The following is a 23,938-nucleotide window of genomic DNA, read 5'->3' on the forward strand; positions in this document are numbered from 1 at the left end:
ACCTGATTGCGTGGTAATGGAATGCCAACAATATGCTAATTAATTGCAACAAACGATTACGGGTTGCTACATGCTACACAAAACCACCAAAAACCGGATTGATTTTCGAGCAATCATTCCAACTATAAATAAAGCAAATGGCTGCTCTACAGCATTATTTACAGGCCGATATAAAATGTAAAGTTACAGTGTTGTACGACGGGTGGCTTTTAGCATCATTTCCTCTGGGGAGAATCACGTGGCAGAACTTTTCTAGTTTTGTAAATAATCCTTTAATCGGTCAATATTTATCAAAATCATAGAACTCTATGTTCTTGTACTTTTGGGATATAATCTCAGCTTGAACTTTTCTTGCCGTGTCTGTTGCACAACCAACAAGAATAAGAACAGAAGTTCCTGCAAATCCCCGAAATGCAGTCAAGTGAGTGATCTGTTCTACAACTGCTGGACCAGCAGCCAAGATAGCCAAAAATGTTGAACCCAGAACTGATATTCTACTAAGAACCTGCACCAAGGAGAAAGCCAACGGTTTCACTTGTTGAGTTCAATATAGAAAAGCTAAAAACTAAATTTCACTCGTTCACAGATAGATATCACAATCCTGACAGTTTTGAACTTTCACCAGATCAGCAAAACTTGAAAACTATTGGCATACTGGCGTATATTGGTATATAATATATTTTTAAGAGAACAAAGACAAGTTATAATCAGAAGGAAATCATGTAATGCAAAATTAGAGAAGGAAGAAATTACTGTTTTGATAAATGTAGCTGTACTTCTGCCTGGTCTGACGAGTGGAATTGAAGCACCTTGTCGTTTCAGTTGTTCACTCACATCATCAGGGTCCAGTTGTAGGAAAGTGTAATAATAGTTGAAGAAGGCTATCAAGAGTATGTTGAATGGAAGGTAGAAAGAACCTGCAACAAATATCCAGTTAAGTAAAAAACATCAATTTATAAAGAAAAAACTTTTAAGGACAATAAAGCATAATTGAAATTCATTTCAACAGTGTATAGCAACAACAATGCCAGTGTTTGCATTATGTATTTGTCAAATACACAAGATCAACACGGAGTGTCAGGGCAAGGCATTTCAGGAAAGTCTTAACATAAATCTAGAGCAGTGACAAGAGAACAGTGATTAAGAGAGTATATGTGCCTGCTTATAGAGGAGAAACACAGTTGTAAGTGAATATCTTACAAATAGGAGCAAACGAGGTGGTACTTAGACAATTAAGAATTGACTCAGAAGTTGCTAGGAGAGGAGATGTCTCTCCAATACCTCATTTATTTCATGGTTACACTGTACAACAAAGACTCGTTGCCTTATTATTTCTTCAAAATCTTTCCATCCTAAGTTGAAACCTATCATGCAGAAACAACCAATTACCTCCTGGATTTAATGCCACCGCAGCCTTCTTTAAAGCAGTTAAACCAGTGAAGCGTGCTAAAGTACCAGGAAGAGCTAATGACGACGTAGAAAAGATTATAGGCATTACTCCAGAGCTATTTACCTGACAGTAGAAGATTTACAAGCTCTAATTTGATGTTGGATGTAATAAATTCCATGAATAGTTAAAATACATGAAATAAATAGATGGAAGAAACAACTTTAACAAAAAATAAAACTATAAATTGGTGAAATGGAGAGAGGACCTTAAAGGGTAGGTAAGCGGACTTTTCAAGTCCAGTGCTTTTGCTGGTATATCTAGAAGCATAGTTGATAGGGATTTTTCTCTCTGCTTCCTGAAAGCCATTGTTTGAGATCAACTTCTCTTCGCTGACTCAAATAGATCTCTATTATAACTATGAAAATGGTATTTACCTGAACATAAACGATACCAACCACCAAAAAGACGAAGGACACAATAATGGTAGCAAGTCCAACGTAGTTAGCATCATTAAATGCTTGTGCAATTGTCCTACCAAAAGAAGCTGGCAAGTAGGATATAATGTTCGTGAATATCAAAAGAGAGGTGCCATTCCCAAGTTTTAGGTCTGTAATTCGTTCCCCAATATATGTTGTAAACACAGAGCCAAGAGTCAATAAGATTACAGAAGAAAGAACCCACTCTACAGAAAAGTCATTGACATAGGGACGTAGGTAAAGAACTTGGCCGATTGCCTGTAGTAAAAAAGAGAACCAAACACAAAAATTCAGATAAAACTCAATTAGCAATAAGCACTTCCAACACACACTTGCATTCTTTTTTCATTTTGAAAAAAGTGAGTGCACAATATAAGTAACTTTTTGCAAAAGAAATTGCCCAAAAAAACCTTCACAAATTGCTGACCTGCACAATGGCAAATCCGACAGAAGCATATCGAGTGTACTGCAGAATTTTCTTTCTTCCAGCCTCACCTTCTCTCTTTTGAAGATCTTGCAATTTGGGATATATTTGTGCAAGAAGCTGGAAAACAATCTGTGCATTGATGAAGGGAACAATACCAAGGGAGCATACCCCGAGTCTACCAATACCACCACCAGAAAACGAGTCCAAAGTGCTTAACAAACTGTTCTGATCTAAATTTCCAACAAAAGCATCCCTATTAACTCCACCTAGGGGTATGTAAACTCCGAGCCGTGACAAGGCAAGAAACCCTAAAAGTTTGAGAAACTTCCCTGGAAGTGGACCTTTAAAAAAGTCACCAAAATCTATTGAACTATTCTCTATTGCAGCTGCATTGCCAGAATAAATAATCAATTGAAAAATCCTCTATTGGTAAGAGATAAAACAGACATATAATTCAGGTTAAATGCGATACAGAGAAAAATGTCACCTGCCACCCCTTGTGAGTTGTTAGGTTTTCCCTTTTCTGTACTAGAAGAACTCTCAAATGGTTGTGTAAACAAGCACAACAGATTTTCCCAAGTAGAATTCAAGGCAGAAGGTAAATCTGAGTTGATACCCAAGGGATCAAAGTGAGCTCCATCACTGCTGCAGAGTTTGAAACAGCACACATGGGACAAAATAATTACAACCAAAAACAAGGAGCAAGAAACTTAAATGATTGTAGATTTCTCTGAAGCTGAATAGAAGACACAATTGAATTGACCAATGATCACATTCACAATCAGAACAGTCTTTGATCCAAGAAACAGCAAATGCCTAATTCATTGAGTGGAGTGGAAAGTTCACTCATGATAGTGATCCCTCCACACCACTAGATTTCTCCACTCCAAAAGTTACAATAACGAAGAAGCATATTGATAATGGTAAAAGCAACTGGTAGTTCTGAACCAAAAACAGATAATGACAGAATTCTATGAAAAAAGGAAAAAATTAACGAGCCCAAATGTTAAAGTTTGTCTTTTGAAGAGTTCCCATTGAAGAAGAAATAATTGGAATGATTGTAAGTGTTTGAGCAGTTGCTTACCTGGTTGAGAGATGCCGAGTTTTCCATGAATGGGTGGGTGTTCTTTGGACAGAGAAACTGGCCTGGCAAATGGATGTTCTGAATGGTTTAGAGGGTTTTGGTTTGAAACGATTAAGCCAGAAATTGAGGGGAGAAGAACAAGAAGCTTCCCTAACAGTTATCAACATTATTATCCACAAAACTCTCTTCACTTCCCCAACGCTACAAAACTAACCGAATCTCCTAACAAAAATAAATATCAACACCCCTATTAGAAAAACCATATAAAAAATAAATACCCAATTTCCTTCCATCAATTTACTCCTATAAACAATGAAAAATCTTATTTAATCCTTAAATATTTAAAAAACAAGTCTTTTAATGTCTTATTCTTAAACTTGGTAGGACTACTTTACTATTAAAAAAAAATTAAAATTCATTTGACACTAAATCAAGAATTATTTTACCGTATTTAGGGATGAATTTTGTATTGTTTACTGATTTAGAAATTAAATTAAACTTTTTGTTTTGTGTTAATAATTAAATAAAAAAAATTCCAACATTCAAGAACTAAATTTATTATTAACCGTAAAAAACCAATCACTTTGGGTGAAGGTTATGATGGGAAATATAAGTTTGCCTATTATCTTTTTGGCTTAATAGCATTAATGGTCCCTATTTTGGTTGGCAAAATTCGTTTTGGTCCCTATTTTTTTTTTTCTGTTCAATGTGGTCCTAAAGATTGTAAATTTCGTTCAATCTGGTCCTTTTTGGAGACGCCGTTTAAATAGTTAACGGTAGAAACTCCAGCTGTGCAGAAAAGTGTTGACGTGGCATTTAACTGCCCACGTGGAGTCCGTACAGGCATAGTGAGGTAAAATCTGAAATAAAACTAGGACCATTTCAAACACACTTAACGAAAATAGGGACCATTAGGGATATTAAGCCTTTCTTTAATGAAACCCAATTTTTAATGAGGGTGGATAGCCAAATTAGGGTTTTTAACCAATCTTCTTCCCAATCTTGGTGGTTGATNAGCCATNTTTACTTCCCAATCTTCTTCTTCTTNTTGTTGCACTAGCTTGGGCCACCAAAATTGTCATTCCTCACTTGGTGGTGGTTCAATGGGGGTAGAGATAATCCCTATTTGCAATAATCTGCAGGTTAGGCCTCAATACCACAATCTGCAACAAACTAGACCCCAACAAGCACCACTTCCTAAAGCTTCCAAAATCATAAGGCAAGAACCCCATTTTNTCCACAACAGTATGAGTAAAGCCCTAAACCCAAAAAAAAAAAATGCTCAAATGCTTGTCAAATGAAAACCCCGTTGGTGAAGAACCCATTATTCGGAGGTGATTAACTTATTCCTCTTCTTGAGTTTGTCGGCGATTTTGGAGGGAGAACGGGTGGTAGCCATTGACGAAGGCAAAGGTGAAACAGGTTGGGTTCCCAAATTCTAAGAACCCTAATGAATTTAAAAAATGTCAGGTTGTGTTCCCAAGTTGTGGCATTTTCAAAAAACAAACCCTAATATCTGCAATTTCAATTTCAAAATGAATAAATCTACCTCATTATGCCTAAAAACCCTAATTTGGGTATCCACCCTCATTAAAAATTGGGTTTCATTAAAGAAAGGCTTAATATCCCTGATGGTCCCTATTTTCGTTAAGTGTGTTCGAAATGGTCCTAGTTTTATTTGAGATTTTACCTCACTATGCCTGTACGGACTCCACGTGGGCAGTTAAATGCCACATCAACACTTTTCTGCACAACTGGAGTCTCTGCCGTTAACTATTTAAACGACGTCTCCAAAAAGGACCAGATTGAACGAAATTTACAATCTTTAGGACCACATTGAACAGAAAAAAAAATAGGAACCAAAACGAATTTTGCCAACCAAAATAGGGACCATTAATGCTATTAAGCCTATCTTTTTTAAATGTTACTTATGGTTGCTATTGAAAAATTATAAAATACAATAGTTTATACAATTTAATAGTGTATTTATAACATTTTATATCTCTATATAAAGCTAAATACGTATATAGGTAAACTAAGTGAAGATTAAGAAAATAATAATAATAATAATAATAATAATAATAATAATAATAATAATAATATAATCGAAAAAATAGGTAAAGTAAGTGAATATTAAGCAAATAATAATAATAATAGAAATGATCAAATGTGTCATCTTAAAATTTAAAAATGATAGTAAAAGCAATAAATAAAAATTCTATCTTACATTAAAATAGGTTAAAACACAATAGGATAAAAATGAATTATATTTTAAAACATTGCCACAAAGGTTACTATGATATGATATGTGTTTATAGATAAAGTTTATATTTGATGGATAATCTGTCTATTAATTGATAATTTGTAAAACAATTTCCATAAAATTTGTATCTCAACTTTTATTAAAATCTTAATTTATAAAATAGTTTACCAATCACAATTAAAATTATAAATAATGATTTGATTAGTTCGACCAAACAAATTAAGAAAAAAGTAAAAAAAAAAAATATTTGAATAACCAAATAATGTTGGAAAGAAAAAGATAAATTACATGATTTGGGTGGTGTGAGATCAACCTCTAAAAAGATGTTCAACCACTCAATCAACTTGAAACTAATGATCATGAAATTCCCAGCTATCAATGGAAGTACCACAATTGATCTCTCAAACCCAAAATAACCTGAAATTTTATGTTCAAAGTCTAAAAGTGGAAGAGCAAAAGGATGTCAAAGATCAAAATAATAACATTGGTTTGGATCATAGATTTGAGCTAAAAAACAATCTGCCTTATTTTAATCACATTAGTCGGAGAATTCATTTCACAGCAAAACAATTTGAAGATGTTTTTCTCTATAACACTGACCTATTTGCATGGACATAATAAGAATTGATCTCACAAATTGGTTATCTAGTGTTGCAGGGTACACCAAGTGTCTTGTGATATTTGAGTTAATAGAAAGAGTTATGTTTTGATTATTTACTTTAATGGAAAGTTAATCAAAATCAAAAATTTAGTTCTTGGTGGAATAATTATCAAAGAAAAGATTGTTTTTCTTTTAATTTTTATTTTTCTTTTTAACAAAAATATCTTAATTGTTTTAATTATAATAAATGTTTTGTAATAAATTTAGAAAAAAGTATATAGAATATTACTGTAAAAAAATATCATTACCAAACAATATATAATATACAATCATATTATAAGCTAAAAACCAAATATCAATATTTAATTTCCAAATAGAAATATTACATATGTAATTTGAAATTGTAAAATAATTACTGGATTCACTATCTTAAATCATGGTCTATTAAAATGCATTTAAAGCTTAATTTATTTTTACAAAATAAGTTAAGAAGATTTGTCCCAACTTATTAATTAAATAAAAAATGGAGTACAATGTAAAAGTTACTAAATATTTGCAATATATATTAATACATTATTATTACATGTTTTGAAATTTATTTGTTGTTACCACAAACCTATTCAAGGATTGGAAGAGAAAAAGATATATGGATCCCAAGTAATTGTGAAGAAACAAATTTATATTGAAAAAGATAGAAAAAAAATTATGTATATATATATATATATATATATATATATATATATATATATATATATATATATATATATATATATATATATATATATATATAGCAATTACATGAGAAGAAGAAAAGCAAGTAAGATGGAAGTACAAAAAATTGAGGTTGCTTTGGATACAGATATTGTAGTTTGCTTCGCTGAAGATTTATCCTTTTTCTTCTTCTTGTCTTTTTTTTTCTTCTTCTTCTTTTCTTTATCTGAATCTGCAAGCTTTCTATGGTGATGGAAAAAATCAAGATCTTCCAACAACTTCTTTTGTATGAGTGGAAGATGTTGATGGCTAACATGTTTTTTTGTTTCTGTATCCTCATCAGCAGAAGTAGGGTGCCATTGTAACATTACACAGAATGTGATGAGGAAGACATAAACCATGTATCTTGTTTCTGCCATAACTGAGAATCTTCTAAGGAAAGCATAAACAATATGGTTTGCATCTAAATTCTTAAAAATTTATACCACACATGTTAGATTTCTCGTATGATTCTCCTTTTACTTCGTACTCAACAACAACAACCATCATTACATCTCCTCTAAATAGTATAAGGATTGTTATTATAGTTTCTTCATTTTTATTGTTTTACTATTATTACAACTTACGAGGAACCAAATATGGCAGTTTTCCATAGATAAAGGGATTGAATAAAAGGAAAATTGACAAATAGGAGTGTAATTAATGATGGTTGATTGTTTGAAGGAGGAAAATTGATTAAGGTGATAGAAGATAAAGGTTGGTGAATTATTATTTGAAGGAAATGATGAAGAATGTTTTATATTGAAAGAAGATTCTATTTATAGAAAAGAACAAAGACCTTAATTAATGGTAGAAGAAAATTGAGAAAACAATTACAAAACAAAATGAATATAGTGACACGTATTCTCTACTATTAAAAAAAGTAACCTTAAATAAGTATAAAAAAGAATTTTTAGGGGTGAAAAACATTTATTACATTGTAAAGTGAGTAACATCTCTAGATATGCCTAATGGAAGGGTAATTACTGTGTGTATTCTCTCCTCTTTGAATCTCTCTGTTTTTCTATACTAACATTTTGTTTCTTATTATTAAGATATTCTTATTTTCTTGTTGCTAGAGTCTAAATTTAAATTTATTTCTTGTCTTTTTATGTTTGAATCATTTTATTAGTCAACTATTCTTGCACATGTGTACTTTAAATACTCCTTTTGGTTTTTTTTTTCCTTCTCAAAGTTGATTTAATATTGTCAAGATGGTAATTTTTAGAAAATATAATTGAAAATTCATAAAGGTGATACAAGTTAAATACTGTATATTTTGTTGTTAAAATTATTTTTTTAATAAAAACATTATTTCTCATTGTCATTACGTGTAACAACATAAAAATAAATAAACACTAATAAATTAAATTAATAATAATAAAAACTAATTAAGATCAGATTCATTTGATACATCAATAAAGTAGAAACGGAACTCACATTCTTTTCGAGATTTTTTTATTCGTAGCTTCTTTTCTTTTAACTTGGGTTGTCTTAAAAACAAGGAATATTTAATATAAGAGAAATAACTTATTAACACTATTATAACACAATGTTATAAAAATATTTGTATCATTGGACACAATTCGTATAATAATAAATATTTTTTTCAATAATATAATTTTATTAACATAGTAAAAACTTTATTAATTAAGTGATTGTTGATAAATTTAACGATAGTAAAATTTGTCAATAAAGACAAAATTTGTTGGTAGATATTCGTCGAAAATATCTATTATAATTATAATAGATTATAAATACTGATAGATTATGATTATTGTTAAATTGCGTTGGTGACATTGGCAACGACACTATAAAGAAAATTCCTCAAGCAGAGGTTATGTCCTGTTCTAATGCGATGGTGCACTTTGATGACAATGACAAATCTTTGAACCAAAAGAGTTCTAGTAATGGCAAATATGGTTAGGTGGTATTGTTGACTAGAGTTGGAAATGAAGAGTTGCGATTTGGTTGTGATTTGAAATGATGATTTGGTTTCGTGATTTGGTTTTGTCATTGACGGAGGCTCGACAAGGACTCTGGTGGTGGTCAGTGCCATTGACGATCTCCCATGGTTGTCATGATCAGAGTTTGAAAAGAATAAGATGGAGCCACACATGAAGAAGGAAGATGAAGTGGTTTCTAACAATGCCTTTTATTGCAGTTCCAACGACCCGATGATGGTGTGAGGAACATTGATGGCAAGGTGATAACAGTTGATTTTACTTGTTTTTGTGTGTATACTTTCATGAATAAATAAACTCTTTCATAACTTTTACTTTGTTTTGTTTCAAATTTAGTGTGTTTCTATGTTTTCTTGTGTTTTAGTTAATATTTGTTTGTTTTACGTCTAATTTCTCTTTGAGTGCGTGAGATAAGGAAATAAGTAGCAATTCTGGTGAAGGAAAACAAGCTGAAACTCAAGGAAGCGTGATTGGACAAGAAAAAATGAATTTTACACAAATACCTACTTTAGGGGCTCTATAGTATCGCACCCAAGGCTGCAAACATAAAGAAAAGACTCACTTGTAGGGTTATATTACCATGAACCACCCTTGGATGACCATAAAATCACCATTGGTCACTAGGCTAACTCGTTGGGCAAGTTTGATAGCCTAAACCTATAGTATTTGAGTTGTTAGGCAAAAAAATGGCTTACCTATCTAGTTACAAATGAGGGAAGATCAATTTTTATGCCTTATTGGGCGAGAATGGAGTCGTTGGGTGAGTGTGTTAACCTTGATATGCCGAAGTAAATATTTAATCATATTTTCGCGAGGGTTTTGGATATTCCTTAATTTTACACGAATAAATCACTTAAGGTGCTTGGGAGATACTCTCATACTCTTTTTTTTTTACTCAAAAGATTCAAATTTTCTTATTGACTTAGAGATAAATCTTTTTCTATGTTCCAACTATTAGGAATATTTATCACAAAACTCTAAAATCATTAGGATTTTGTCATTTATTCACAAGCTCGTCTCAAATTTCTGGAAAGAACAATTATAATAATTAAATTAAAGTGTCATTTAATATAATTTGTATTTAATCATCAAATAAAATTCAATTTGTAATAAAAAAACAAAAAGTAAAAATTAAAAAAAAAGAAAAAAGAACCAATTCAAAAAGTGATGAATGATTGGTATAAAACTTAATTCAATTTATTTTATCCTGGTTCATTTATTCTCAAATATCTATTCTCCATTTTTAAGAACAAATGTTGGAAGTCCCACATCGACTAGAGATAAGATCAATTTATAATATATAAGTGAAGTGCAAACCTCACCTTACAAGTCAATTTTGTGGGGTTGAGTTAGGTTTAAACCCACATTCTAATATGGTATCAGAGCCATGGTCAAAGCCTATCCTATCGATATTTCTTGTTTCTTGGGCATTTCTATTCCACTCATTATCGAGCCGCTATTGGACCACTCAATTTCTACTATCACGCATGAGATGTCTATACCTCGTCGTGAAGGAGTGTGTTGGAAGTCCCACATCGACTAGAGATAAGGCCAATTTATAATATATAAGTGAGGTGCTAACCTTATCTTACAAGCCGGTTTTATAAGATTGAGTTAGGCCTAAAACTCACTTCTAATATGGTATCAGAGCCATGGTTAAAGCATATCCTAGCGAGTTCTAAGTGGGCATTTATGTTTCTATTCCACCCGTTGTTAGGCCGCTATTGGACCATCCAATTTCTACTATCACGCACGAGATGTCTATACCTCGGCGTGAAAGGGGTGTGTTGGAAGTCTCACATCGACTAGAGATAAGGCCAATTTATAATAACAAAAGGTAGAATAAAAGAAAAATAAGAACATATGAAAGAGAAAAAAAGAAATAAATAATATGCGGAGACAATTCCTAAAATGTTCAAATTTAACAAATGTCAATTTATACAAGCTATTAAAATGTCTGAAAATTAAAGCAAAATGTGAGCTAGACTCTAATTAGGTCCATAAACCTAACTATAAAGGTTTAAACAAACACACACAATTTCTTCATTTACAAAGTTTTTTAAAAAATCAAAAAATCATATTTCAGGGTCACCTGAATCTGGATTATTGGTTTGTAATGAAACTATGTGTGATTGTTTGTTATATCAATTTTGGTTTACATAATTTATTTATTTATTTTCTTATATTCATTTCAGGGTGGTATGAGGCGTGTGATCAGGATGTTGCAGTTAACCTGTTAACACGTCACAGAGAACGTTGTAGTCTATCAGCGTACTACTGAGACATTACAGGTTGCTCATAGATCTGTTGAGGAGTATGAGGCTACTACTAGTAGAGGTGTTCGTCATTTCCGTGGACGAGCATCATTTTCTTGAAGGGACAAATTCATATATGTTTATTTTCTGCACGTCTTGTTTATGTCATGTTTACTTATACTTTGACTATTTATAATGCATATTTTTGTATGGTTTCCATACTTCGAATATTTCTAATTTTTTGAACGCGTTAATATGAATCGCCTTCGTTGAATCAAATTATATAACGCGACACAATTCAAATAATTCAATTAGTATGACAATTAATTGAAAACAATGAATTAGTACAAAAAATATTTACAATTGAAAAAATAAATTACTACATAACAAATTTCATTTCAGTCGTCTCCAAGATCTACATAAGTTTTATTAACTTCTATTAATTCCATAAATGATTGCATCCTACGTGTATAAAACGATGACCATGCTCGCGCTTGTGGGTAACAATGGTTTGAGGAAATGATGTCCACCATGGGTAACGGACAACCACCTTGTAATTGAACCTGGAAACTTAATATTAGTAAATGAATCGTAATGGGTAATGATTATGGTATGATAAAAATGGAAGTTTACCTGTACAAAATGACATCCATTAACAAATCCAATGCATAATATCTGATGTTGTTTAATATCAGTAGGCGGTGGAGTGCGTATTGGGAATATGGTAAAACTCTGAACATAGGACAAACATACTAAGATGACATTGTATCTATTTGCAATGGCATAACCAATGTCCGTTATGGTCATCCACTTCTTAGTATTAACCTATAATGGTTAAAGGTAAGTATTTATGAAAACAAATACAAAATAACAATTAGGTAATGTTTATAAGGTTCTTAAGAAATACCTGTGATTGATCGTGGACAATTAATGACTGACGTAGTTCTTCCAATCAATCGTAGCTTCCTACTAAATTTGTGTATTCATTACGCTACTAAGTTAGTTCTTCATAATGGTCATGCCGGATAATGGGCCATGCCTCTTCACCTGGACCAAACAAAGCAGTAATGCATCGATAACCGTAATGACCATCAGCAACAACATCAACAATATCGACAATGCATGGATGACAAATCGGATGAAACATCGGCATTAGCCTTTGCGAAAATTCTTTCAGCTTCGATTTGACTTGTGATTTTTGTGAAGAAGAAGGCTCTGTCCTGGAATGAAAAGTGTCAACGTGCTCAAAATATGATGGGTCACGTTTCGTAGGCCTCTCATGTCGTGCAACTTTAGTCTTCTGTGCACCTTTTGTCTTTACTTTATGCGACGGAGCAACCATAGATGTCATCTATGGGCAAGCAATTTCTAGCATCTTCTGCTTTATGTTAACTTTTTCACAAATGTCAACATTTTTGAATCGTTCTTGTACCAGTTGAACTTCAAGATCAAGGCTAAACTCTAGAAGCGATTCAGTAGACACGGTACTTGAAATGCTTAAACGGGTCCAGATAACATGTATTTTACCTAGAGGAATCATTCCAGGCTCATATCATGCTAATACATAAGCACATGGTAGGCCATACGTTGAGCTCAAAATGCATCCACAACGAGCACTATCCAAACCCATTTTATTCACTCGCTCAACTTCATCAGTAATAAGTCCTAGAACGTATCGTGAAACACGTCCAACAAGTCTTCTATATCTCAGTCCTTTATAACCATCACTCATTACGTTAAGACTTTTTTCAAAGGACGCTCTGATCTTATTATGTTGTAGGACAATGACGTTATGCATAACATCCCAGCACGAGCATAGGTCTCCCATACTAGACCCCAATAATCTCTTCAGGCTCCAGTGCGCAGACTCAATCCTGTCACAAAACACATTAATACTATGACAACAAATATGAAATACATAAGTAAAAAACATTAACAATAACAATTACCTATTTGTTGTAGTGTTGTCTAGATGCATGACTTTGTTCATCCACACCTTGACGAAGTGTGCCTAGTACGGAATGATCCAGGTACGATTCACATTATCAAAAAATAAAGGCCATGAAGCAGAGGCATACTCAAAACGATAAACATAAGCACCAAACATGGATTGGTCGACACAATCCATCACATTTTGCCGCACTTTCATCAACCCATCCCATGCCTCAACATTATCCACTAACATCTTGCATTTCNCTTTCACATTCTTCATAATGTGGAATGTACAAAGCATATCATATGTCTCAAGAAAGACATTGCTAATGGCATTTATTAAAGCAAGGTCTCTGTTAGTGACAACAACACGTGGACCGCCCTTTGTTGTCAATAATAATCCTTTAAACATTTCCAATGCCCAAGTGAAATTATTTTAGCGTTCACTTGAAAGCAATGCAAAAGCGGTTATGAATATCAAACCAGTGGACGTGACTCCAACGATCTCAAGCAATGGAAGACGATATTTATTTCTCTTGTACGTAGTATCTATTAAGAACACAATATTAAATGAATTGACCAGGTGCGCTAAATCAGGATGTGTCCAGAATAGGTCACTTACTATGTCAGAATCTTCAAAACATCTACTTCTCTGGATGTATTTGTCTTTATCTAACAACAGCATCAATTGCAGCATTTCAGTTCTCGACCCTCTCAAAAATCGTTTGCAAGTGTATCTCGCGTTATATATTTGTTTTATAGTCATCATGTTATCCTCATTACATTCTTTAAGAGTCAAAAGAATATTGGAGGGCTTAACTTGACTCCTAGTCATGTCAACAAGAATAGACTGTTCAATAGCATTTAACCTCCCCGTGAAAGGATGACCAACCAAAGTCTCTACTAATTCATGGTTGTGATAATCGGTCATAACCTTTAGCACCCAACCGTCTCCTTTAGGTTTACCCCTCAACTTAAACGGGCACTCACATTTTCTTGTGTCAGACACACTAGGTTGCACATCTTGCTTATACTTCCTATATTTCCTACTCCTTTCACAGCCTAACACAACGAATGTCTTTCTTCCAGCTTCACCAGTTGTTGTGTCAGATCTTATGTAGACGACCATAAATCCAAGCTCAAATGCAATCTTTCGAACCCAATCAATCAAATCGACACGTGATGAGAATATTTGATCAGTGGAAAAATTATCTGTGTAATCATCCTCACCGACTTCATTTAAAAAGGAAGAAAATTCCAACATAAAATCAGAATTCATTTAAGAATCCAAAAATGGATAGTTATCCATCTTATAAAGATAAATACAACTTACATTGAAAATTAAAATTTTAAAATTTCACAAAAAACAAATAAAATATTAAGAAAAACTTTTAAAATTAAAATCAAACTAAAAGAGAAGTTGTTTAAGCTTAAAATCCAATTTCCAGAATCAAAATATACATGATTTCTTGTTATGTGGGTTCTATTGCGATGGTTCTAAACGAGCTTTGGTTTATGAGTTTATGTGCAATGAATCACTTGAAAAACTTATATGTCATGAAAATGCTTTAATCACTCATCGGAGTATCAAATCTGGTATGATATTGGTGTTTCTAAAGAACTAAAATACTTGCATAAAGGCTGCAATACTAGAATTTTACACTTTTACATCAAACCTCATAACACTGGTGGATGAGAATTTCAATCTCAAGATTTCATATTTTGGTCTACCAAAAATTTGTCCTAATAAAAGAGTGGTGTCCATAACTAAAACTATCATTCTATCAAATATTTGGTGCTAAAGGAACAACATGCTATATTGCTCCATGGAGAAGATGCATAACTAAAACTACCATTCAACTTATAACTAATACATCAATAATACAGATGACAATCCATAAATAACACATTAAATAATAAATCGTATACATAATACATATAATATAGAACACGGATAATATGTTCATGGACCACAGCACAAATGCACTTGGAAGTGCAGATCTCAAAACTGCAACTCGTAGTGCGGTTGGCGGCAGCCGCAACACAATGTGTGACTGTGTGGAAACACCTTTCGTAAGGCGGTAGCCATAACCGTTGCTCCAAGTGTCGTTAATTGTGTTCTAAGACTAACCTGTTGTGCTATATTCTTCCTATCGCGCTCTATCTTCTTCCACTTCAATGTAGCACCACCACCAAAGATCACCATCAGCACGGATCACCACCACGGATCAACAACACCAATACACCAGCGTATAATCTCTCGACTCAAACCAATCAGTAAAATGAACTGAAGAAAATGGTAGTGACGTGAACAGGAAGGGGGTGAGGGGTGCATGTTAGGATTTATACTCAGACAAAAATATTGGATTGTTGGTAGTTAGGAATATTTGTTAGTGGTTAGACATTATTAAGTAATCATTAATTAGGTTTTGACTTTATTAAATGAAGGATAGAATGATAAAATGGGAGGTATAGAAAGAAGGAGATGAGATATAGGAAGCAATACTCCAAGCCTAAACAAAAGGCTCCTCAGAAAAAGAGTTTTGAAGATACAATAATAGTAACTATTGGTATTCTTTTTTATATATGTTTATCTAACAAATTTCATTGAAAATTAAGATATTTTTAAAATAATTTAAATATTTTTCTCAAATAATCATAGATTGTTGATTATATAACTGAAATTATGATTGAATTCAGAAAGAGTAAATTTCACAAGAAATATTAGTAGAATCAATATGATCTCTTTATTTTAATCTCTATTTTTATTTTAATTTTCTTTTGATTGTTATTTAATCTCTTATTCCAAAATATGTTTCTATTTTAATCTTTATTCTAATTTCTATTTTGAAATGTTACCTTTAATTTTGTTTACTTTATAAATTATTTTCTTTCTAATTAAATAATTATAATAAGCACACCTAATGCTTAGACTGCCATTTAGTATTTGCTATAATTTAGTATGTCTGCAAAAAAGTTATCCAATTAATTATATTATAAAGGTTTTTAATTGTTTATATTGTTCACAGTTGTTCAATTTTTTTATTTTGATAAATGTTTAGTTTTTCCACATGTTTAAATTTATTTATCTATTTAATTTTTCATTTTAATTTATGAATATTTGAATTCATTTTTGTTGGAATTAACTTGTTTTTGAAGATTTTTTTTATAAAGTTCCACTACCAATTTTAGCGCATATGGAATGGCAAAATATTTCTCATCAACATCTTTTCAACATGTTATATATCAATACTTAAAACTAGATCTTACAGTGATTTAATTCAACTGAGAACCCCTATCACATTAAAAACATTAATTACAAATTAAGTTAATTATATGTATATGATTAATTTGATATGAATGAATAGAGATAAACAAATGTTGACGAAGGAATAATGTGACAAAGTGTTACTAGTACCAACATCATGATCAACAGGATCGAAGGGATAAAATGCAATACCACCAAAATACAGTAACTACTGGTGTCGGTGAGAGTTGGTCGTATGCAACTTTAATTTGTCGTCACGTTCCAGATAAAATGGATTCCTTTGCATGATTTTGCCTCACATGACAGATCCTATTTCAGCAGAAAAAGAAGAAAGAGAAAAAAAATTGCTGTGTGGGGTAACTCTAAAACCTTTTGTTTTGTGCTTTGCTCCTTGGATTCTACAGCTTACCCTTCCACTAAACATTCCTACATGCAGTAGCTAATTTTCTCACACGCAAGAACATTACATTTTCACCTCCTTTGTATTGTAGTATGTGATTCTTAATGCTGACAATTGAATAACGCCAAAACTTTTGAAGCCTTTGGACTTAGTTTCTGAGGGGACCATGATCACTGCATCACAATAAATTGTCATTTAAAAGTAACTGATCTCCATCTACTGTTGACTTGTTGGCAACAAAATTTAATTTTTCTTGAAACCAATTTGAAACACATGTATACGTTTATGTAATCTTATGAGTAGAAACCGTGCCTTAGTATTCTATGTTGAAGTAATGATCCATGTCAGGATAAAAATTAGACAGTAATCTTGAGAAGGAGGTGGGAAAAAGCAATAGCAAAAACACTCAAATCAATGAAACCAGTTAGTTTCTGTCAAATTGGTTTTACCGTGGTCTTCTGGCATTCTCATTGCTTACCATTTCTGGTTAAATGTAACACCCACTAAGCACAAACAACATCTTGAATTCATCATAACAGTGGACCCAATGTCACATTATTGGTTACCCATTCATCCAATCAAAATTTCAAGTTCAACTGATTGAAAGTAAAAATTAATTCTTCTAATTAGTATCTTAATTGGTAAAGAGAAGTATATTATATTCTTAAATATCATAAATGTTGTTACATTCTTTTGGTGCATCTTGTCTTAAATTCAAGTAACTGTACACTATAGCAGCATTTGCTATTTGGTATCATATTATTTGAAGCAATGCAACATTAAAAAAGGATCAGTGACCAAAATTTGGGGTGCGTTTGTCTGGTCCTGTGCCACGGTACTTGTAGCTACCATGACAAATAGCATTTCCTTATGTCTCTACCATCACACGTAAGCAGGAGATTGACAAAACCGCTAAGAAAATACACTAAATTCCATAAGTACACTGCAGAATTCACACGCACTTTGAACTATGAGAAGAAGGACAGCATACATACTACATGCAGGAAGCTTAGGTGTACAGTTTCATGTGATGTGAAAGTGAGACTATTAATGACTTTTAGAGTGCCTCGGTAAGAGTGACAAGAGATCAGAGAGAATCGAATCGATGCTAGAAAAAGAAGGGTTCTTCTCTTCCTCAACACCCTAATCATTCAACCCCACCAAATTTACCTTTGCTTTCTTTACCCTGGTATGACAGAATTATCATACAGAAAGAAAGAGATAAAATAAAAAGAAAAAAAGAAAAGTGACCAACTACTCTCTCTACTTTCTCCCCACTTTTGATCTCTCCCTCACTCTCAATTGTTTTGCAAAAGGATCCCAATGTTGCACCCCACCAACCGCCATTGCTTGAGCTAGAAGCCTCTTATCCACTAACCACCTATGACCCATTGGAGTACTGATAGCCAGGTAGAAAAAGGAGATAAATTGGGGATGGAAGTTGGCAAAAGGAGGGTAGGAGCTAGAGGGAGTGTGGTTGCAGGGTCAGTGTGGGAGAGCAGAATGAAGAGTGATGAAGTGAGAGGTGGGATCAAGGTGTTTAACGCAGAAGAAAATGCTGAAGAAAATGGTGGCGGTGCCAGATTGAAAAAAAGCCCAATTGGGTGTGGAAAGAGAAAAACTTGGAAATCTGAGAGTTCTGAGGGGTCAGATAATAGGATCTCAATTCAGGTGGCAAGAGGGAAGACAGAGACCCTGAAGAGTTCTGAGGAGCTGAGCATTTCTTCCTCTGATGGAATAAAGAAGAGTCCAACACAAACCAGAAAGATTGCTTCTTTTGCAAATAAACTTGAGAGAAGCCCAATTTACCCCAGAAGGAGGAGATCTGAGACACAGAAGGGCGGTGAATCTGACGAGGGGCATGAGAGGAGTTCAGCACAATTGAGGAAGAGCAAGTCAGATCCAATAAAGAAGATTGCTTCTCCTGGTGTTAGTTCAATTCAATTGAGGAACACGAAATCCGAGTTGGATTTAGTTCCTGATGAACCAATGGATGAAAAAATTGAGGTTGAGAATGAGAAGAATGATGCTGACTATAATAATTGCATGGATTTGGATGATGTGTGCCAAGAGAAGGTCATATCTAGCAGCTCAGCGAATGCTGTTCAATGTTCAACAGAATTATCGGTTCAGGTTGGTAATGATTTAGATGAAGTTGCAGTTGATGAAGCAGATGAAGGAGATGAGGAAGGGGAAGAAATTGAGATTGAGATGGAGAAGAGAATTGATGTGAAGGAAATTAGTATAGCAGAAACTCTGGTTGTCAAGGAGCCAGAAAAAGATGAGACTGTTGGGAAAGAACAGGACAAAAAGGTTATTGTGAATGAACCAGAAAAGAAGGAGGTTCTAAATGAATCAGAACCAAAGAAGATTATGAAGGAACCAGAACCTAAGAAGATTCTAAATGAACCAGAACCTAAGAGGATCGTGAGTGCCCACATGCGATTTCATCACAAAAATGAAAGAAAGTCAGTTTCTGTTCCTCTTAGTCTGAAGCAATCTCCTACAATTAAAAGGAATTCAACAATTAACCGAAATTTCGCCCAAGCTAATTCTAGTAAGGATTTTTCAGTTTGTCCTTTCAATTTTATTCAATTGGCTTTGTGTTTACTATAATTGATTGTCATGGTCTAGTTCCAAAGGCCGAAGAATACGGCAGCTTTCCACAAACCCAAAGCAAATTGCAGAGTATAGGTGATTCATCGAAACTGTGAAATTTACTGTCAAAATTTTATTCACATAATGGTATTGATTCTTTATCCATATAATTCACCTCTTCAGTGGATTTAATCATGTGGAGAGACATTTCAAGATCAGCATTTGTTTTTGGAATTGGGACATTCATCATAGTCTCATCTTCTTATGCAAAGGATATCAATCTGAGGTTAGAAATCAGTTATGCAGAGTTTTTTCCTTTTTCTTTTCTGTATACTATCAGTATATAATTTGTTCTTTCAGAACAGAGTCCTGAGATGAAGCTTTCCTTTCTGTGTTTCTGCAGTCTTATTTCAGTTACGTCTTATATAAGTCTTGTTTATCTGGCTGTCATCTTCCTATATAGATCCCTAATATTCAGGTGATAACCCAAGCACTATGGTGAAAAATACATCACAATGACAATTTTCAAGAACATTATCTTTTCTGATTCTCTTTTGGATCAAACTTAACAGGGGTTTCATAGAAGTTGAAAATACAAATTATGTATTGGGAGAAGAAGATGCAATTTGGATGCTAAAATTGATCCTTCCTTACTTGAACGAGTTCCTGTCAAAACTCAAGGGCTTGTTTTCTGGAGATCCGGGTACCACCATAAAGGTAATTTAATAGATTCCTTTGCTCACTGGTTTTATGATTATCTTCTTATCAACATTAAAAATTATAGTAACCAGAAGATTAAACACCAAATTTTAATTTGGCATTTGTAAATCAATTGCAGTTGGCTGTTTTGCTCTTCGTCTTAGCGAGATGTGGCAGCTACATAACCATTTGGAAGATGATCAAATTGGGTAAGTTTTTAAGGGTTCATACAAAATGCCTAACTCTATTCCATTCCTCAATGGAACTCTCTCAACACTGTGAAAATGGCTAAATTTTTCACATGTTGGTTCCGTTATTATTCTGAAACCAACCATTACAAGCAATTTATATTTCTCACTCTTTGCAACTATGGAAGTAAAAGTTGCATCTTTCTCCTCTACCCTTTCATCCTCACTATTATTATTATTAGTTATTGAACGTGCCCTTTCACCAAATTGATTACTGACATTTGCTTTGCCGTCATTTGCCTCAGGCTTCTTCGGAGTTTTTACTGTGCCAAAGATATGCACATCTTATTCTGCACAGTTAACTGCATATGGTAATTTCCTGAAATTGATGTTGCTTTTTCTTACATTATTTAATGCCTGAATTATGACCCTACAACTTTTAGCTGCTGTAAACAACATAGTACAGTTAATGTAATTAGGAACTGCTAGTGCTAGTTGCTAAAGTGAGTTAACAATGTTTGAATTGTTTGCTAACTATGATTTTCTTTTGTTTCATTATATAATGGGTGGGGTTTTAACTGCATCATAATGTGGATCTGATAAGGCAGGGCAGAAACAAACAAACACAAATAATAATTTAATGCAGTGCAATTATACCATCTAAACGATATTAAATAAAGTTAGAAACTTTAAATCTAATTCTGCTTCAAGATAATAAATTTCATCAGTTTAAAGATTTACTACTTGATGTGATGATGGAAGCATAATTTTATGCATCACATGGATGAAGCATCTCTGACTTTATTTTATTTTTGTGTCTGACAAATTGATTCAAGTTTGAAAAGAAGAGAAGGCAGCCACTGTGGGATATTAACATAATGGTGTTAGTGGTCCCAATCCCAAAGAGTCTCTCTTCACGTGTTACTGTGTCCAAGAACCTTATTCTTTTTGTTATTTTAATAAATCCCAAATAATCTTTTCACCTCCAAAGAATAACTTGAGAACAGTAATGTGGTAATTAAAAGAAACAGTGAGTATGAATATATGGTTACAGTTTTTGTAATGACATGAAGGAAATTTTTGGATTCGGCGATTCCGAGATGCTTGGGATTCATGCACACACAAAAAAGCAGTGGCTCTTGGCATCTTTGGGCTTGTGTGGAATTTATCGTCAGTTGTTGCTCGAATTTGGGCAGGTACTTATGTTTCCTCCCTGTGGGATACTTTGACAACATTTTAATACCATTTACGTGTCATTACGTGATTCGTTTATGTTGGTATTTATGATTATTATTATTGATTGCAAAGTAATTTTGGATCAATCACAAAATCACACATAAATAATGTTAAAATGTTGTCAAATATTATTATCCTTTAGTTTTTGAAATATGAATTTCAATTCTTTTGTGTTATTTGCAGTGTTCGTGCTATTTGTGGCCTTTAGATATTATCAACAGCATTATTTGGTGAGAGATGAATTTGGGGAAGATGAAGGAGGATGTGATGAAACATGGGAAGAACCTCTTGGAGTTAGACACAAACAAGGACATGCAACCAACCTTAGTGATACCAATAAACTAAAGAAAGTTTTCTGAAATGTTAAACAGCCTTGTTCAGTTGTTAGCACAGTCCCGTTTTCCCTTTAAAAACTTTTTTTTTTCTTTTATGTTTTCGTTTAAAAGTTTCACTCAGAAGTTTCCTTATATATAAAAATATGATGTAAATTTTGGTTATGTTAATATGAGCTTAATTTAGTAAACAAACCCATCAGGGTTCAATAGGGAAAGGGAATAATAGCTTGGACGTTTATGTTATGTAATTACCATTCAGTTATAATAATTTATCTTTCTTATGGTGCAAATTCTCTAATTCGGTCATGTGTATTTGTTAGTATTTCATAAATTAAATTACAAAATTTTCATTATTTATTATATATTTCACACTATTTGACAACCCATTTAACACTTGGAGGAGTGTGAAATAGTCAAAAAATATATAAAATTTTGTATTTGTGAATATATAATAAATAATGAAAATTGAACACTAAGGAAAATGAACCAATCATTTTCACTAATTATTTGAACTACAATATGTTTAGAATGCCAAAATAATTACACTAAAAGGTATTTTTATATGGATTGCTAGTAATCAGCATGATAAACCTTGCTTCCTCCACTCAATGTTTTTTTTTTTTTTTTATATATAAACATGCAAATAATAAGTTTTGCTATTTATATCGGTATGGGCCTTCTGGGTCATGCACTGCCATGGGCGTTTATGTTAAGCTTGTATATATATATAAGATTTTACTCACTGCACCTACACAATTACTTTGCGCACCTTCACAAATTTGCAAAATAACCATTTTACCCTTTATTAATGTGACCTTCAGAATATATATCTTTTAGGTTTTTTTCTCTGCGATATTAATGAAACTCAATAAGAAAAAACATTGTTTCATGATAAATGTAATTATATTAATTTAGTAAGATGTATAGTTTAGATAGAGGGAATAATATGTATTTATGTTTTGACAGTTTTAAGAAATGCAGTAACTGCCATATTGAGAAAGACCTTATTAGTTGTGATATACACATCATTAACCTAAGACTTTTCATGGTTTTGTATATTTATGAAAATAGTTTTGTTGATTAATTAATTGTCGATTGCTGAAAATAGCTAGCTGGAGGGTTTAAGTTGTGTGAAAAAAAGACTGATTGGTGAGTGTGACAAAACAATTCTGAAGTAAGCATCCATCGGTTTCGACCTCGTGGTAGGTCACGTGGCATGAAAATGATGTTATAGTGTCATGTTTTGATTCCTTAAAAAACGAAAACACTTACAAATAAAAAATGTCTTGTAGTCTCAGAATCTTCTCGACGCCCTTATTTTACCAATTGAAAAAGGGCGAATAAAATTCATTGAATTATGACAATTCTACGAACACCCTCATATTATTCTTTTTTCTAAAAAAATATTTAATAAATTTAATAATTTGGTGTCGATCCTAACTAACTGGTGTTTTTAGTGAAAATAAATATATAAATTCATTCCAACCTTAAATAGTAGTTGTAAGTTATTTTTTATTAATCATCTTCAAATTTTCCATAATTAACACTAATTATAAAACATAGTTATGAAAAGTAATACTGTTTTTATAAAAATCGTAATTTGAATTGTACATGTCTAGTTCAATAGATACTAAAAAAATGTGGTTCAACAAAGTTTAATAAATTTCATTGTATTGAAATAGTTAAAAGTATGTTTATTGAAACAAAAATTCATGATTATGATGACAAATCTCGTTAGTTTAATATTATCACAATTTATCATAAGAAATCACGGTATTATTATTAATATTACTTATTTGAAGTAAGTTATTATTTAATATCACATCATCAAGTTTATAATATGATCTTTAAAGTTTAAAGACTATAAAAATACATATGATATTTTTTTTAAAAAAAATCACTTTCATACTTATTTTTATTCTCTTCAACTCATAAAGATTTAAATTCATTTACTGAATTTAACATTAGAAAATATTTTGCATATAAATCTTTCTTCTATTTCAACTCTAAAAAAATTATATATGAGATTCTTTAGTTTATTCACATCCTATCGCCTAAGACCATCCTCATAT

The 23,938-nt window shown here is 32.5% G+C and overlaps 3 protein-coding genes across 5 annotated transcripts; 1 reads left to right on the forward strand and 2 right to left on the reverse strand.

Moving 5' to 3' along the window:
- Positions 1–22: 22 nt before the first annotated feature.
- On the reverse strand, positions 23–3,621 carry LOC106761906 (preprotein translocase subunit SECY, chloroplastic). 2 transcript variants are annotated; one of them, XM_014645515.2, is made up of 8 exons: positions 3,378–3,621; positions 2,781–2,935; positions 2,294–2,679; positions 1,825–2,124; positions 1,656–1,745; positions 1,390–1,513; positions 754–917; positions 23–505 (listed from the first exon to the last, which is right to left on the reverse strand). In XM_014645515.2, the coding sequence occupies exons 1-8, from the start codon at positions 3,542–3,544 to the stop codon at positions 281–283; spliced, it is 1,611 nt and encodes a 536-aa protein (XP_014501001.1). In that variant the 5' UTR covers positions 3,545–3,621; the 3' UTR covers positions 23–280. The 2 variants fall into 2 exon arrangements, with proteins under 2 accessions (XP_014501001.1, XP_014501000.1); XM_014645514.2 differs by having other exon boundaries at positions 2,781–2,938; positions 3,378–3,620.
- An 8,583-nt stretch (positions 3,622–12,204) lies between these two features.
- On the reverse strand, positions 12,205–14,421 carry LOC106760081. Its single transcript, XM_014643516.1, has 5 exons — positions 13,723–14,421; positions 13,229–13,416; positions 12,797–13,084; positions 12,643–12,706; positions 12,205–12,561 (listed from the first exon to the last, which is right to left on the reverse strand). The coding sequence occupies exons 1-5, from the start codon at positions 14,419–14,421 to the stop codon at positions 12,205–12,207; spliced, it is 1,596 nt and encodes a 531-aa protein (XP_014499002.1).
- A 3,472-nt stretch (positions 14,422–17,893) lies between these two features.
- On the forward strand, positions 17,894–22,156 carry LOC106762630 (reticulon-like protein B21). 2 transcript variants are annotated; one of them, XM_014646633.2, is made up of 9 exons: positions 17,895–19,367; positions 19,445–19,504; positions 19,592–19,694; positions 19,812–19,886; positions 19,981–20,125; positions 20,247–20,316; positions 20,601–20,666; positions 21,369–21,491; positions 21,715–22,156. In XM_014646633.2, the coding sequence occupies exons 1-9, from the start codon at positions 18,194–18,196 to the stop codon at positions 21,888–21,890; spliced, it is 1,992 nt and encodes a 663-aa protein (XP_014502119.1). In that variant the 5' UTR covers positions 17,895–18,193; the 3' UTR covers positions 21,891–22,156. The 2 variants fall into 2 exon arrangements, with proteins under 2 accessions (XP_022636199.1, XP_014502119.1); XM_022780478.1 differs by lacking the exon at positions 19,812–19,886 and having other exon boundaries at positions 17,894–19,367.
- Positions 22,157–23,938: the final 1,782 nt, after the last annotated feature.

Source organism: Vigna radiata, chromosome 5 (assembly GCF_000741045.1).
Source record: "Vigna radiata var. radiata cultivar VC1973A chromosome 5, Vradiata_ver6, whole genome shotgun sequence".
Taxonomy (NCBI): domain Eukaryota; kingdom Viridiplantae; phylum Streptophyta; class Magnoliopsida; order Fabales; family Fabaceae; genus Vigna; species Vigna radiata.

Coding starts and splice junctions, on each gene's coding strand:
- LOC106761906 (XM_014645514.2), bottom strand. CDS start 3,544: ATGTTGATAACTGTTAGGGAAGCTTCTTGTTCTTCTCCCCTCAATTTC. Junction 2,680..2,780: donor CAACTCACAAGGGGTGGCAG/GTGACATTTTTC, acceptor CTGGCAATGCAG/CTGCAATAGAGAATAGTTCA. Junction 918..1,389: donor GGTGGCATTAAATCCAGGAG/GTAATTGGTTGT, acceptor TATTTGTTGCAG/GTTCTTTCTACCTTCCATTC.
- LOC106762630 (XM_014646633.2), top strand. CDS start 18,194: ATGACCCATTGGAGTACTGATAGCCAGGTAGAAAAAGGAGATAAATTG. Junction 19,368..19,444: donor TTTCGCCCAAGCTAATTCTA/GTAAGGATTTTT, acceptor GTCATGGTCTAG/TTCCAAAGGCCGAAGAATAC. Junction 19,505..19,591: donor AAGCAAATTGCAGAGTATAG/GTGATTCATCGA, acceptor TCACCTCTTCAG/TGGATTTAATCATGTGGAGA.